The 15,926-nt window shown below is 40.0% G+C and overlaps 2 protein-coding genes and 2 non-coding genes across 7 annotated transcripts in view; 3 read left to right on the top strand and 1 right to left on the bottom strand.

Moving 5' to 3' along the window:
- The window catches only part of LOC102192834 (junction-mediating and -regulatory protein-like), a 14,795-nt gene extending 7,327 nt beyond the window's left edge, over positions 1 to 7,468 (bottom strand). Inside the window, exons 1-2 of the mRNA XM_005722285.1 lie at positions 6,099 to 7,468; positions 2,509 to 2,682 (exon numbers count right to left, since the gene is read on the bottom strand). Of these exons, the coding sequence (XP_005722342.1) occupies positions 2,509 to 2,682; positions 6,099 to 6,911 (987 nt within the window). The 5' untranslated portion in view covers positions 6,912 to 7,468. The remainder of the gene's footprint in view (positions 1 to 2,508; positions 2,683 to 6,098) is intronic.
- Positions 709 to 780, top strand: trnaq-cug (transfer RNA glutamine (anticodon CUG)). Its single transcript has one exon. It is a non-coding gene; the product is annotated as a tRNA-Gln (tRNA).
- A 1,476-nt stretch (positions 7,469 to 8,944) lies between the features above and the next one.
- On the top strand, positions 8,945 to 9,016 carry trnaq-uug (transfer RNA glutamine (anticodon UUG)). The gene has a single exon. It is a non-coding gene; the product is annotated as a tRNA-Gln (tRNA).
- A 961-nt stretch (positions 9,017 to 9,977) lies between these two features.
- On the top strand, positions 9,978 to 15,816 carry cenph (centromere protein H). Of its 4 annotated transcripts, XM_005722289.1 has the most exons (11): positions 9,980 to 10,223; positions 13,916 to 14,099; positions 14,193 to 14,248; positions 14,331 to 14,376; positions 14,452 to 14,520; positions 14,608 to 14,664; positions 14,748 to 14,811; positions 15,167 to 15,218; positions 15,318 to 15,475; positions 15,576 to 15,673; positions 15,753 to 15,816. In XM_005722289.1, the coding sequence occupies exons 2-10, from the start codon at positions 13,978 to 13,980 to the stop codon at positions 15,666 to 15,668; spliced, it is 717 nt and encodes a 238-aa protein (XP_005722346.1). In that variant the 5' UTR covers positions 9,980 to 10,223; positions 13,916 to 13,977; the 3' UTR covers positions 15,669 to 15,673; positions 15,753 to 15,816. The 4 variants fall into 4 exon arrangements, with proteins under 4 accessions (XP_005722347.1, XP_005722346.1, XP_013769636.1 ...); XM_005722290.1 differs by lacking the exon at positions 15,753 to 15,816 and having other exon boundaries at positions 9,978 to 10,223; positions 15,318 to 15,494; positions 15,576 to 15,654; XM_013914182.1 differs by lacking the exon at positions 15,753 to 15,816 and having other exon boundaries at positions 15,576 to 15,716.
- The last annotated feature ends 110 nt before the right edge of the window (positions 15,817 to 15,926 follow it).

Consider the following 15,926-nt stretch of genomic DNA (forward strand, 5'->3'; position numbering starts at 1 on the left):
TACAGCAACACATGCATACACATACATACACAAACATACACAAGCTGTGTAAACCAACCATAAACAAACCATCTAAATCTTATATACATAAAATACAGGATAACAGAAATGAAATGAAGTGAAATGAATACCACAGAAATCATAAGACAAACAAGATTACAGAGCTAAACATCAACTGGCTGACCCTTATTAACCTTCCATCTCTATTCAGCAGTGCACCAGTATCATTTGCTACTGCAATTTCCTGAAGGTTTTTTAATAAAAATATTCTTCCATATTGATTTGTGCTACTATATAGCTAAGGTTACAGTATATAAATAAATATTTCACAAGAGGATCTCAAATGCTCTCAATCTATATGTTAACTCGGGTACAAAAAATATGTATAAAAAGTTCTTAATTAAGATTCGTCTTTCCAGTGTTTTTCACTTCACAAAAAATAACCTTTGATCAAGTGTTTTGATATTAAATGCTACTCCATCACAGAGTAGACAGACATCAGTCCTGCCAGTTCTGAATCATCAGTTAACCTAACATGCATGAACATTAGAAGAAGAAAGAGCACTTACTCTTGTCTAACCATTTTGTGAAGATAAAAGAACTTAGTCACTGAAAGTCATGCTGTGTAGTAGCTGCAGATGCTGTAGGCTATAAATACACCCGGATGTTTGAGCGTAACCCACTCCTACCTCCCCCACTCTGGTAGGAGGTTCCATGGTGTAATGGTTAGCACTCTGGACTCTGAATCCAGCGATCCGAGTTCAAATCTCGGTGGGACCTGCATATTTTGTAACCTCTTTCTCCCCTCTTGTTTTCTGGCAAAGCCTCGATTCTGCTGACATACTGTTGAGCAGACTAAATGCACTACAGAAAAAATCCAGAGAGACAAAAAGGGAGGTTCTGCTCTACTTATCAGAGGAGTATATGTATGCATCTATACCATACCCATACATCCGACCGACTATCAACATAGAGGATTAAAGTTGCTAACACTCTCTGTCTTTAGTTGAAGGACTGTGATTGACAGCAGCCACACGTGAAGTGGAAAGCTTTACTCAACAATCCATCCTTCCATTCAGACTGGTCCTTTCTGAATAGTAACAACCTCTATTGATTTGTGCTTCTGGACATAAATTTCCACCCTTATTCCTAAGAATTAGTTTCACTAAAATACCTGAATTCACTGAATGTGGTGGAGTGATAATGCTCACAGCAGAGACAACAGTTTGACTCATACACATAAGATTTTTTTTCTATTTCATTTGTACTATTATTAATACTAAAAAATATTAATTCAATATACACAATATTTAATATCGATTATTCTTTGTTATTAAGCTGGACTCAATTAGGTTTATACAACAAAAAATACTCAGGGTTAGAAAAAGGTAATTGTTTGAGATAAAGTACAGCGATTGTTACTTCTTTCATGGTTCAGATTCCTGGTTGCCAGGGTGACAAATCCCAGCTGAACAGTGTGGACAGCATATTGTACGTGCTGTCGACGTAAAAAAATACTTCCTACTGGTTCTGTTTCTTCATTAGGTCCTATAGGTGTATCTGCAGTACACCTATAGGACCTAATGAAGAAACAGAACCAGTAGGACCAGTGTGTGGGGTCCTATAGGTGTACCTGCAGTACACCTATAGGACCCCACACAACATGATTTATTCATGTCTCTGTGAGAATACGGAAAACTGGAGATCCATTCACTCTGACAGCATTTCACTCACACACCACCATAAGTTTTTCAGGTACTGTGGAAAACTTAGAGGAAGGTTTTGATCCAAGGATGGGAAAGCTGTGTTTTTTCTTAGTAGATGGATATCAAGTGGCAAAGTTAATATCCATCCAAAAGACACTGAGGTCTTATTATTATTGATGTGCTGCGTGTGAGTCATGGAGCTAAATATAAATGTGCCATCAGCACTGCAATGATTGAACAAAGCTTTTCCACCATTTATCCATTCACCAGCATTCATCTTCCCTTTGCAATTAGATCCGTCTCATCCCCCTCCCACTGTGTTGGAGCTTATCAGAAAATACAAGATAATTTGTAATACCATAATACATCTTCGTCAAACACACACATACACAGTGTTGCAGACAAATGGAGCAGGCTCTGTCAGGTCCGTTGTGTTTTATGATCCGTCCACGTCACTGACTAAATGCAGAAATAATATGTAATTTAAACATAGCAGCTAAAGAAGAGGTCAGAAAAACCCACACAACTCCCATGATCTACAACAACAATTTGTGTCTCATTTTATTTTTATTTCCTCCTGGTTATATGTCACCAGTGTTCTTTTACCCCCTATGTGTAAAATGTTTGTTTGCATGCAAACTATGTAAGCTACTTGGATTGACTGAAAGGGCTTGGTAAAATGCCAAGAGGTCTTGCAAAATTACTGGGTCACTAAAGGATTTAGATCCAAACCTAAGTCCAAACAAATTCCCACGAAATATCAAGAATGCCTCTCTGATTCCAAACAAGGGGAAATTGTTACCTTGATCTGCTGCCTGCGTAGCATGGCTAGTTCCCTCATGTCTCTGAAGGGTTGCAGAAGATACTGGTACAGCTGTGTGGAGGCCTCCAGCAGACCTCCGTAGGCCTGGTCTTCTTCCTCATATAGCTCCAGTAACTCCACCATACTGTCCATGGTCTTGTGCTTCTCCAGCAGCTGCATTTTATACGTGCAAGAAGTTATTTTTCTTAACATCAACAACTTTTAAAACACAGGAAAACAGCGCACATCGAGCAGCTTACAAACATACTGCAAGTAAGGGGTGTTTCCATGATTTTTAAAATAAGGTGGGATTGCACAAGAGCAAGGTGGAGGGGGCGTCACAGGAGACCAGAATATTTCATCAGAAATGAAGCGTAGAAGAGCCTGGAAATTGTTTTATATTGAATAAATTATAAAGTATTTAGCCCTTTTAATTTAGTTAAAAAGCCTTAAATCTGATTTTGGACCATAGTACAATATATCTTAGCAAACATACTCAAAACGTAAAGATTAAGCAGAGTCACATAAATGATATCCTAATTATTTATTTCATTAACGACTGTATCACTTCAATCTTGCAGTCAGATGTGATATTGAATACTTATACACTGTTGGATAGCTTTATTTGCAATAAAAATGCCTAGAATAAAATATATATTTTTTCAATCTGCAAAATAAAATCTAAAGCTTTAAAATACATGATATGAATGGGATTTGAATCCAAACAGAATAGAAGGGAGTAAAAAGCGAGAAGATTATTAAAACTATGACTAGACTACAAGGATGCTTTGTGTAACTGTAAATAACAGGAGTATATCTGAGCGTAGTCTCTTGCTGCATAGACTATGGCTAAGTGAGCAGAGTCATTGCAGCTGCTGGGAATAAGATCGATACACGCACATTGTTGCCAGACTGAATAATCCTGTAGGCTACCAGCAACACCAATATAAGCATTAACTCATTCCTCAAATGGAGTGAGAGGATCGATAGGCCAGTGTGTGTGTGTGCGTGCATGTGTGTACGTGTGAGATGTCTGACAAAATAAACAACTTCTGTTTTTGAATGAGCTATAGAGCGCTGTCACTGCAGTCCAGGGAGCTCAGCCTGTGATAAACAGTTGAATAACATCAGCAGCTCCTCGAGGATGAATCCTCCGTCGAGCAAATGGAAATCCCAAACTGATAAACACTTACTGAAGCAATCAGAGGGATGGCTCGGCTGTTTAATGTTTTCAGATCAGGAAAAGGGCAGTAAGGCAACACTTCCTCTGTCTGATTTTCTGCCTTTTTTATTCTGACAGCGGGAGTGGGTGTGGGACCGTCTGGGTGAAACGACATGGCTTCTCTCACTCGTGTGCGCTATTCAGTCTCTCTTCGCTGCCAAAAGCAAAGCAGAGAGGAAATGCCTCGGCCAGAATAGTCACATAAGCACATCAGTATAAATGCATGTCGTTTCAACTCTAAGTTAAAAAAGACATGAAATGCATCACGCTGTGACTGCGATCATAAACACAGCATCTTTAAGAGGAGCCTTCTATCCTTTTTCATTGCATTTGCAAAACGAATATAAGTGTATTGTAAGAAATGGTTTCACTAAAATTAGCTTTTAAATAGTCCATGTAGTTCAAAGAAATCCGGGTAACACACCAAGGTTTATCTACCACTTCCACTGTAACGTTATGAAGAAGTAACACTGTTGAAAACACTTCCATTAAAGGCCTCTCTCACCTGTTCCCTCAGGGGCCTTCTCTCACTGTCTGGCTCCACAAGTCAAGGATGCATTAATCTACCACTGCTGATTAGGAGCACAATGCGAGAGCCGATGAGCATCAATACCTATTGCTATTATGAGCTTTTAACCAATCATTAGCTGCTGCTTAAGTGTGTCAGAGGAGCAGGCCCAGAGCATGGTGTCTGGAGGGTGTCTGCACTATTAGTCAGAGTCCCGGTCAAACATTAAATCATTGCAATTTGAAATGAGTGATGTTATTAAAACAAATATTACTCCTTTTACTTCAAAACATCTTTAATTAGCATTTATTAAATAAATGTAAAATTCATTTTCAAGGCCACAAATCAGTCAGACTCATAATTTCAAAATGAGTTAAAGGTCATAAACATATAATGAGGTTATGTGCTCCTCTAGCATGAATTATAGTTATAATGTTAACTTTATGGCTTACAAATTCACCTCACAATCAAAAGAAACCAGTTTTGATCCCAGGTTTGTGTGTGGACTGGATTCGCTCAGCTGTATAAGCAGACTGCTGACTCGCTGTGAGTTTAGTACAGCACACTGCAGTGAATTTTTATTAAAAAAAAACCCTTTGCTCTCTGGTGAGAAAGCATTATTGGGTACTCCACCTTATCTCTGGAGAAAAGGAAAAAACTGAAGCACTCTACCTGTCATTGACTGGGTGTCTCTTGTATTGTAGAGGTTACACTGTCTTTTTTTTTTTTTTACCTCCCGTAACTTCATGTGATCTGTTTTTTTCACACTTCAGTCCCCTTAGAATTTTAGGTGAGTGAGATGGAGTTTTTCCTTCCCACTGTCGCCAAGTGCTTGCTAATAGGGGGTCGCCTGATTGTTGTGACAATATAAAGCGCCTTTATTTATAGAGTTCTAACTTACAACATTGTTGTTGTGAGTTAGAACTCTATAAATAAAACTGAATTTAACTGAACTTTGTTCATTCTTTCTAACCTCAGAAACTAGCTTCCTACTCAAAGGGAACGTGATTCTATTTGTCTCCTCTCGTCCTGTGACGTCTGTCCTGTGACAGTAGTGGAAATGAAATGCCTTTTTATTTTCATTAATTCTGGGTTTATTATTTTTAGTTATTACGCATCGTAGTGTTTTTTTTAAAATTATCATTTAAAGAAAAATAAAACCTTAAGGCTATACTGGAGGATGCATCAGTACCCCTGGAACTTCTAATTCTTAGCTTTAATGACAAACAACACACACTAATGCAGTATAATATATGCATAGAATGATAGATATGCAAAAATAAATAAAATAAAATAAAAACTTCCAATCTTAACTAATCAAGCAAATAAATCTGGTTTCAATAGTTCAGCCATTTCTGTTTAACTCTTTTTTGTGTGTTTTAAGTGTGCCTGCTATAACTGTCTAACCTACATAGAACAGATTTATTATAGCAAAATGGAAATGACCAAATTAGCCTCTCTGAAGTGTTTGTCTCATAAGTTTTCTTGCTGTATTCATGATTATTCAAAGCAAACCCGGAGTTAGTGTCCTGTACAGTGACTATTATTCTAGCAGTTCTACATCCACTTTGGGAGTTTTTGTGCCTTCAGCATACTGGTAGAAGAAAGAGCTCCAGCTTGCATACTGGACTTTTTTTTGAAGTCTTACTGTAGGTGAATCTCATGTAATATTAGGTTGGGGGGGTTTTTTTTGTTGTTTTTTCTGAGTTTGTGTGTTTTTGTGTTGTTAAATTTTGTACATAAATAAAATAAATACCCTGTGCAATGAATCGGGTCTGGTAAGTGCAGCGCATCTTAATTTTCCAGATGTGCGGACACACTTGTGTCACAGACAGGCTGTGGGAGGATCTCAAAACTCACCTCCTGCAGATGTTTATTTGCTCGGTTGAGCGCCTCTTCGTACCCGGACTGCCTCAGTTCGCTCAGGCTTTCGTAGTACTCATCCGGGTCGTCATTTTCCGTGAAGAGAACCTGGGAAAGTATCTTCCAACCGCAGGTGTCGAGCGCGTGACCCAAGTACACCTGTAAATTGAAGCACAGTTCGTCCATTTCTGTTTCGGATACTTCCGCCGGGCCGAACAACACCGTCCACATCCCGGCCGGCTCCTCTGGAAACACCGGCAGGCATGGCTCCAGGACGGAGTTTATCGAGCACAGCTGCTGGTGGATTGCCCGAAGGTCCTGAAAGGAGAAGAGTCCGGCCCAGCTGCAGTCCTCCCTGCTCAGGCTGTCCAGCTCCTCCAGGTCCAGGCAGTCCAGTGATAGAGACATCTGGTCCTCTCTGAGTGATTGTAACGCGTCGGTGTCGGGGCTAACCCGCGAAGCAACGGGTTTAGTCGCAGTCTGAATTTTGACAGGACTATGTTTTGACAGGGACTTGGTTTTAGGGCTGCATGCTTTAGCCTCACTGGCTCCTTTGCTAGACGCTATATCCCTGACGGGACTTTCGAGCCATTTTGTTTTGTCCCCCTCCAGACCAGTCACCTCCACAGGAGGGTCCCTACCAAAGCTTCTCCTCTGCACCGTCCTGTTATGACACGTAATGGCAAATTTGCCCTCCACCTCATTCCAAGCGACGATGAAAACAAATTTATGCTTCTCCTTCTCCTCAAACGCATTCGGGCGAACGGCTACCCACCCCGACTCCAAATTATCCTCCATTGTAAAGGACATCTCTGTCAAGTGATGAAACGGGAATATGCTGCGGTGGCACTGTCTGGGAGTGGGGCGTGAAACGGAGAGCCTCACAGCGCTGTAACGTCGTTTACCAAACCGTTTGCTCTCCGAGGAGATTTCGCCTGGGGGGCTATCCTCCTTCGCTCGAGTGGATGAATTTGAAGCAGTGCGGTTTCATGTCCCATCTCTGGCCCACCTGCTTTCAACTTGGACGTCTATCGCATCATCGAGCAGCCGTTACCTCTGCCATTAGCTTTCCCGGCCGTTAAAGACTCGGCTCTGACACATAACAGGCGCCCGAGTGTTTACCAGTCCAACGGTCGATCCGCCTGTCAGCTGGGTTCTGTTATTCTCTCGGCTCCAGAGCCCCTTTCTAATCATGAAGCACGACACCAAAGCAGACATCGTTCAGATACGCCACGCCGAGAGCACACATGAGCGTTACACGGGGCTCCCTCCGGTCTGTGTAAAAGGGTAGCATCGTCTCCAAACTCACATTACCATGTTGTCTTCAGTGTTCACCCAGCAGGACCACAGACGCAAAATATGATGCCTTCAGGTGCACTGAGATATATCGGAACTATATTGATAAACTCGGAGACACGGGGAAATAGGCAAAACTGAGTGCTGAAAGCTACACTGCGGTCTATTTATGAAACATTGGAGACTTTATGTAAATAGAAAGAGCGGTCTGCATTAACGTTTGTAATCCCATGGAAAGCTGCTTTAGCAGCAGTTACTTACCATGTTACTACTGACTGCTATACTAATGCAAGCCAGCTTTGAGGACACTGAGTCTGCATTGCTGTATCCCAAAAAGCACGTGAACGCAACATTAGAGATTCCGCTTGAGTAGGGCACGTAACTGTGGTAGCTTAGAAAATAAAAACAATGCAGCTTTTTTCCGAAATGAATTAAATAATAGTTAGATGCACAGAATAATAACTTTTTAAAATATTTCACCAATTAGATTGACAGCTCATTTTCTGAAGTAACTGAATGACCCCATTTCTAGAAGGCCCCTGAAATCATCTAACATAAAACAGTTCATTCCCTCTTTCTTTTTAGAGGAAGGGCAGGAAGCCGTGTGAACCAACTTTATGTTCAGGTCACAGGGGATCAGTGGGATGACTCATACAGACAGCCATTCACACCTACAGCCAAGTCAGAGTAGCCACTTATTAGTTTAACCCGCTTGTCTTTGGACTGTGGGAGGATTTAGTTGCCATCATAATGATGATGTAGTCCAAAACCACTAACCTTGAAGTAATAAAGTAGTTGAAAAAAACTGAAGAAAAGAATGTGTCTCAGCTTACATAGTTAAGTTCAGAGGAGGGAACTGGTATTGAGTTACACAGCTCCTGTTGTTTACACGTTGGCTGGGCTGTTACAGAAGACAGGGATGGAAAATAGCATTCCCCATTAATGGTCACAGCCTTGAGATAGATAAAAGTGAGTCCCTCACCAGGGTCTGTTTCTCCTAATGATGCAAAGAAAAAAATCCTTAATGGGTTCCAACGAAGACTGCCTCCCACCACAACAACCTATAGAGCACTGTGTTTGCATTATTAAACAGATCCCTGGGACCTCTGGGATCCTGTAGTTTTAAAGACGTTCATTTAAAAATACTGCAAAATGCTGAACATCTCCTACGAGTATCAGGAGCAAGTTTGGGTGATTTCGGATAGACGGCTGAACATTTCTGAAGAACCGCGTGTTCCTTTTTTTTTTTTAAATCTTCTTTTGGATTTCACTGGACTATCGCCTAACAAAACCTCCATATTAACAGCCCAGTTTATTTCCAAATACCTGAAATCACGCACTGGTACAGACACATACATTCACACACAATGAAACACAGAGCCCGTTGATTTAGGGGACTCAGTTAAATGGGATTTACTCAATCAATTCAATGAAATTAATTGAAAAATAAAACCTTATTTTGGCTTTTGAGTAGAGTGCGCCAAAGGGGATTTTGCGCAGGACTTTTGCGCAAGTCCTGCGTGTGCATACCAGCTACGTGAACAAAGGGTTCCATGGTGTAATGGTTAGCACTCTGGACTTTGAATCCAGCGATCCGAGTTCAAATCTCGGTGGAACCTGTCGCTTTTCACTTTGAGATGGCATCAAATTCGCCTATAAGTACATCATCCATAATCAGTCGACGTAATCGGCATAAAAAGATTTAAGGTTTGTCATGTGTTATGGAAATGCTTATTTGGGCCCCTGCATGTGTTTAATCCTGCTTGATGTTAGATCAAATTGCGAAGTTTTTGTGGTGTCCTGCTTTGGGAGGCTATTGCAATTTGCGACTGTTTGAAAAACCCTACCTGATTCAACCTAAAGCGTTTACCTAATCAATCGAAGAAGTAAGAATGGCTTCAATAAATTAATCCAGTCAGAAGAATAAATGTCAGGCATAGTTTACATATAGAAAAAAAATGCATGTAAAATAGTGTTTCAGCTTTAACTGTGTCAGGTGTAGAAGTGTAAATTACACTGCTGCTTACACAAATCATAATCTTGCATCAGACCTGAACCTCATCCTGGTTTGTTTTGTTTGATGGACCTCAGAAAGTCGAGGCGAGATCGTCAGTTCAGCGTGCAGGGGAAACACCTTGGGTCACAACTAAACTCGTGGTTCATTGTATGATTTATGGCACCGTGTCTAACACTTTTACTCTCAAGAGCAAATACTTGAAAATAGTAGAGAGAGAATGATGAGACAAAACTTTGCAAGTAAAGGAATAAAAGGCGTATTTCAATAAAATGTGTTTGTCTTGAATGAAGAATACTTTTGTTTTTGTATATAAAAAATGTACATTGGTTTCATACCACTCTTCAGCCACTAATATTTTTAAAAAGCAAGTATTTCATTTCATATACATGCGGGTTAACTATAGTAGCTATAGTAACTATGGTAAACGGTATAATAAAGAAAACAAACCTGTTGTATTTGTCCACACATGTGTTTTCCCTCTCGACCAGCAGGGGGCGCCGCATCCCTTGATGTGTGACAGGCAGAGCCTTTGAAAGTTGAAAGTTCAGTTGAGCGTTGGTTCTGGTCACAGGCAGACGTGTGACGTATGGTGACGTTCCGTTACGTGTTTCTTGGCGGGACGGCGTCGTTATAAAATTAAGTCGCGCGGCGTAAACAGTTTGATGTGTTGCAGCTGGTGACATTTTGATAAGCAAAAAATTGTTAACTTTAACGGGCGAGTGTAACGACGACGCCAGGGACTAACCTCTGCTTCTTCGTCTTCTTTTTTTAATCTTGACATAAGACAGCGTTAACCTAACTCAATCGAGGTAAGACTTATATGTAAACCGAAGTAGTTTTAACGCTAAGTTATAACCAGCTGAAAACACGTTAAATGACGTTATATGAAAATAATGCATGTGTTTACTCTTCTGTGTAGTGACTCGGGTGCTTGTTCTTAGTTTGAGGATTCACTTTATTTTTCTGTAACGGTACACTCACCGGGCACTTCGTTAGGTAAACGTTGCTAGCACTAGGTTCGACCCCCAGAACTGCCTTCCTTATTCATGGTCTATGTTGGCACGATAGCATCACACAGTTGCTGCAGATTTGCAGCAGTTGCACATTCATAATGAGTATCTCCAAGTCCAGTTCATCCCAGATTTGGTGTATTAGATTGAGATCTGGCGCCTGAGGAAAGCGGACTCACTATCTTAGCCAAGAAGCCAGTTTGAGATAATGTGAGATTTGTGACATTGTGTAATGATACTGTTCTTAATAGCAGTCATAAGTTGGATTCAGTGTAGTTATAGAAGGATTGACTTGGTTAGGAACAATACTCAGGAACGCTGTGGTATTTAATTGATTTTCAGCTAAGAGACCCAAAGTGTACAAAGAATCTCTAACAGGCCATTACACCACAGACAGCAGCCTGAACCATTGAAACAAGCCAGTATGGATGCTTTAATGTAATTTACACCAAATCCTGACCTTACCATCTGAAATTTAGAACAGAAGTCAACATTCATTAGACCAGTAATTTTTTTGTTTTTGCCAATCTTCTGTTGTCATGTGCTTGTGCAAACTGTAGCCTTAGTTTCCTGTTTTTAGTTGACAGGAGTGGCCCCCATTGTGGCCTTCTGCTGCTGTAGTAAATCTGTTTCATGTAGTGCATTCAGAGATGCTCTTCTGCATACCTTGGTTGTAACGAGTGATTATTACCTGGTCATTCTACCCTTCCTCTGACATTAACACTGTGTTTTACCCCAGAACACTGCCATTGACTGGACAGTTTTTTTTTTTTTCAGATCATTCTCTATAAACACTAGAGATGGTTCTGTGGGGAAATCCTAGTAGATCTCCAGTATCTAAACTACTCAGACCAGCCCATCTAACACCAACAATCGTGCCATGTTTAAAGTAATGTCAATCAGCTTTCTTCTTCATTCTGATTTTAAGTTTGAACTTCAGCAAGTCAGCGTGACCATCTCTGTATGCTTAAATGTATTGAGCTGAGTTTTTTCTCCTCCTGAGACTCACTGTTCAAAACGTATTAGTTTTCTGAAGACATGACCTTTTCATACATATACATCTTTTTTTAGTTCTTAATTTTTTAATGACTGGGCTATTATGTGTAAAAATGTAATAGCCAAACTTAATTCTTTAAAAAGAAAGATTAAACACATTGGGATGTTGTCACACACACAGTTATATGAGTGTAATGCACAGTGAAATGCTTGTATATCAGGTCCTTATACGAGTAAAGTGGAAGACATAAATAGAGAAGAATCACTGAACTCATTTAATGGTTGGTTAACATTATGAACTAGTAGTTCAGCTATAGGCCAATTATCCAGAAGTCGGTTAATATGTTGTGGGCAAGGGTGGGCTTTGTTTCTTTTAAAACGTTAAAATGAGCATTAAAGAGAGTGAAACCAACTCCTTGCTGAAGGTGCATGAGTGTTCTCCTGCTTGTCTTCAGTTTTACCCTCCTGTCCGACAGGTGGCGGTACTGAACTTGTAGGCTGGTTTGCTAATCCCTGACAAAGAAAAACAATAACAATTTAACGCGGTGACAAAACTGATTACCTATTGCGCATTTTCTTGCTAATTAACAACCGTATTTCACACAGATGAAAGCTTGTGAAGAGTTGTAACTCGCCGTTACACTGAGCGACTGACGTTAACTAGCAAGTGTAACGCCGAAGCTAACAGAGGTTCAGCAGACGGTGCTTATTTGATGTCATTTGGACTTGAAGCATCATCAATTCCGTTAAGAGAGGTAAAAAATTTTATTTTAAATAAACCGATATTAGTTTTAGCGCTACGCTGACAGGTGCTGAAAAGGGCCGCTGTAACCGTATAAAGACGAGCATCAACTCTGATTAAGGCTGCTGTATGTGTGTGTACAGCGCAGAAGCAGAGCTGCACTGAAGTACAGTTTCAGCTTCTACGACATCAGAAGCCTGCGCTTTACTTTGTGTGACTGTAAAACTGATGGGTGACAAATTACTGCGGGTGCTTTTACACAGGTGCTAAGCATAGCACCGTGAAGCGATTGAACTACCAGTGATGATGATTTTATATAAGATGACTGGAGCGGCAGGTTAAAGTGATTTGAGAAGTGGTTTCACTGTGTCGCAATGAACAGGTGGCAGGAGCCTCAGTCACAGAAGCCTCTTTGCTCGTATCTTGGCTGCGTTTCCGTGCATTATCTGAAGATTGACACTTGCACAACAAAACTGCTTACTGTTTGCAAACCACTGAGCTCAGTGGTTACGGTGGAGGCGTACAGCAAGGAAACCAGACAATTCATTGGTGCAACCTGCAGAATCTGCCTGGATTTTCTTTTTCTACATAACGTTGTGCAGTTTTCTGGTCAACTGAAAAACCATCTGTCTGTCTGTCTGCCCGCTGGCCACCACTCACAACCACTTGATCACAAGGTGATTGCATTGGTCGTTTAATAGGAGGCAGTCTTCTGTATTCAGTCACAGTTTGCCAGTCAGAAATATACTTGTTATCAAATACTTGCTGTCTAATTTATAAATGCAGACAGATTGCCAACATGTCGCCATCAGTTTGAACAAGTCTTTGTTAATGAGGAGACTCGACTCAAATGGCCTCCAGCTGGTTGTATTCTGGTCATATTCCTATAGAGCAGAAAGGCTGCTGAGCACAAATTTAACAGTTAAAAGTGAATTTCTGTTGACGTCTACGAGGACACAAATTCACATTTGGTATTTTCAGACAGCTTATCACTGTTAACTGTTGTATTATCAGGAACAGATTGGATGTAATTAACAACAACTGTAATTAAAATTCAGTTGCATACAGTTGGCCTGTCTGTCTTATGGCAATACAGCTATGCCAGGTTTATTGACAGTGTTGGTGTGCTTATTGGATAAAACAGACAAAGTTTAACTTTGAGAACATAATTGGTTATTTTAAAAGTTATTGAAACTTAGTATATCATAAAATCTTAATGCATATCAAATTGTGATAATATTTTATTGTGGGGTATTTGCCGATCCCCACTTAAAATATGGTATTTTTATACAAGCTTGTTTCTGCCAAGTGGGACTATTAATAAGACACTAAGCCAGAATTTCTTATCACAATCTCAACATTTTGACTTACTAATTGAAATTTCAAATAATTTTTTCACATGTTTGAGTTGATAAGTTTGTATTTTGAAACAGCCTTCCTCAGCTTGGCTGCTGAAAACTTTAAGTTTAACTCTGTCTTGCTCATGATTTGTGGCCTTTTTTTTTGCACCAGCTGCATGTATGAATTATGAATGAGTGTAAGGCTGTATGATGTGTTTTGTATGTTGAGATGAGTATACTTGTTTCGGCCACTGAAACAAAAAACCAAAAAAAACTTGATGACTGGCAGACTTCAAGTTAAATGCCATTATTTTCTGTATATTAGTGCATATTAGTCAGTCTGAGTTTTAATGAGCTATAGTTTCTTATGTTGGATTAAACCCACATTTCTGTGGTTTGATTTGTCTCTCCAGGAATCTTCACTCGGTTTTTCTTCTTTTTTTTTCTTTTCTTTTTTTTTTTCTTTTTTTTGGTGATGGAGTCATCTGACAGCCAGGGGAAACTCAATCACATGGTGGGGACTATGGAGCGAAATGATGTTCCTGCTGCTGAAGGTGCCACCGGACAGAAAGACACGTCACCTGTAGACATGCTGAGGTTTGTATCTCTCACCCCAACATTGGTGTTGAAGGTCAGTTTTTGATCCAGCTGTGCCGCACACGTCACCTCTGGTCTTTACTTTCTTTACAGAATAAAGCAACAGATGTCCAACCAGTGCTTTGAGATGGCAGTACAGCTCAACGCAGGTATAAAACAATTTTCTTGAATAAATTTGTTTTTATTTTTTAAGAGCAGAAATGGAAATTAATTTTAAGTTTCCCCTGATAGAAAAAAATAAAAGGTCATGCAGCACATCTGAAGCAGAGAGAGACTTGTGAGTATTTGATGTTTTAAAGCCAAATGTTAAATAAAAAAGGGGAAAAAAGATGTTGACACTTGTTCGTTTCAGGCCAGAATATATCGGTGAGCTTGAAAGGGTGAAGACGCTTCATTTTAACAGCACACTGACCCTGCACAGGTAAACTGCTGCTTGTATTATTTGTTTTTGGAGTTCAGATGTTCTCATGTTTTTCGTGACAGATCATTGATTGTCTCCGTCTTTCAGAATGCAGATGTGGCACGCTATCGGAGAAAAGCTGAACTGGAGTGACTCTGAAGCAGAGTAAGTCAACTGACAACATACAGAAACAGCTGAAATATTTAATTATTTTTATCAAAACATTTGTTTTGTTTTTTTTCCCTCAGTGCTCTGAAAGCCATAAGTGACCGCTGCATGGGTCTTTGTTCACACATAAAACACCTTCAACAGGTGAGCAGCTTAAGTCTGTTCTTCTTTGAAGTGCTTTGTGTGTTTAAAATTTTATGGGATTTCCTATATTAGACAATTTGTTTTGTTAGGGTATTGTAATCACTTATAGTATTGTGCAAAGGTCTTGAGTCAACCCTCATTTGATATTTTGCTTGGAAAATGGATAATGTGTTCTGATCTTTATTGAAACATGAAAACGTTCATGGAAGTGCAGTGTATATAAGGCAAACACAGGATCTGTCCAAGTCAATACTTGGCATGACGACCTTTATTCTTCAACATAAATGCTACAGGTTAAAGTGCTACTTAAAGTTGAGGGTTTTATACCCTAATCTACTATTTATTTTTCCAACAGGAGTCCAAAAAACTTCAAGATGAGGTTACAGAAATACAGAAGAACAGACTTGGTATGCTTTACGAGAAAGAAATCGGATGTCTTTCACAGTTAAAGTTCTTAGTTATTTATTGTTTCGACTCCAGATTAAAGTAGTACTTTCTGCTTGCAGAGATGAAACGGCTCACGCATGAGAAGATCAAACACATGGAGGAGTCTTCAAAGAAAGAGTATCCAGACATGGAAAAGTACAAAGCTGCGTTAGAGAAAGGCCAAGCAAACCTGGAAAAATATAAAAAGATGGCCATCATGACCCAAAATGTCCTCAGGGTAAACTTTAGAAAAAACAGTCAGTACAGTTTATGACTGAATGTATGATACTCACTCGCAGTTTTGTTGGTTGTATGTTAATGTTTGTTTTCCTCTTCAGGGCATTCTCTTGGCCTGTAAAGTCAACTGGCTTGATGATCCCAAACTTCGAGACATCGCCATGACACTCGAGGAGTTTCCCATCTCTGAGTAAAGATGGTGTGTGTGTGTGTGTGTGTGTGTGCGCGCGCGTGTGTGTCAAACTGTTTCAAAAACAGTTTGTTTCATCTTGAAAAAGTAAAAGCAATGCCGCCAGATCGCCACCAGAGGGCGCGGAGGAAGCGAGCCAACAGATGAAACCTGCAGCTCAGCGTGTCACTGAAGAAGAGAAGGAGCAGCATAGAGGAAGGACTACACGTGTTTACAAAGTCCAGCCAGCCTTACTCTGGATAATTACTTACAATTTGGATTT

The sequence above is a fragment of the Pundamilia nyererei genome, unplaced genomic scaffold, assembly GCF_000239375.1.
Source record: "Pundamilia nyererei isolate P.nyererei 1_Seehausen unplaced genomic scaffold, PunNye1.0 scaffold00006, whole genome shotgun sequence".
NCBI classification, from domain to species: Eukaryota; Metazoa; Chordata; class Actinopteri; order Cichliformes; family Cichlidae; genus Pundamilia; species Pundamilia nyererei.

Bases quoted from the DNA above. Each gene is read 5' to 3' on its own strand.
- cenph (XM_005722289.1), top strand. From the start codon at position 13,978: ATGGAGTCATCTGACAGCCAGGGGAAACTCAATCACATGGTGGGGACT. The intron at 14,100-14,192 runs GTTTGTATCTCT...CTTTCTTTACAG, and splicing joins TCACCTGTAGACATGCTGAG to AATAAAGCAACAGATGTCCA. The intron at 14,665-14,747 runs GTAAGTCAACTG...TTTTTCCCTCAG, and splicing joins TGGAGTGACTCTGAAGCAGA to TGCTCTGAAAGCCATAAGTG.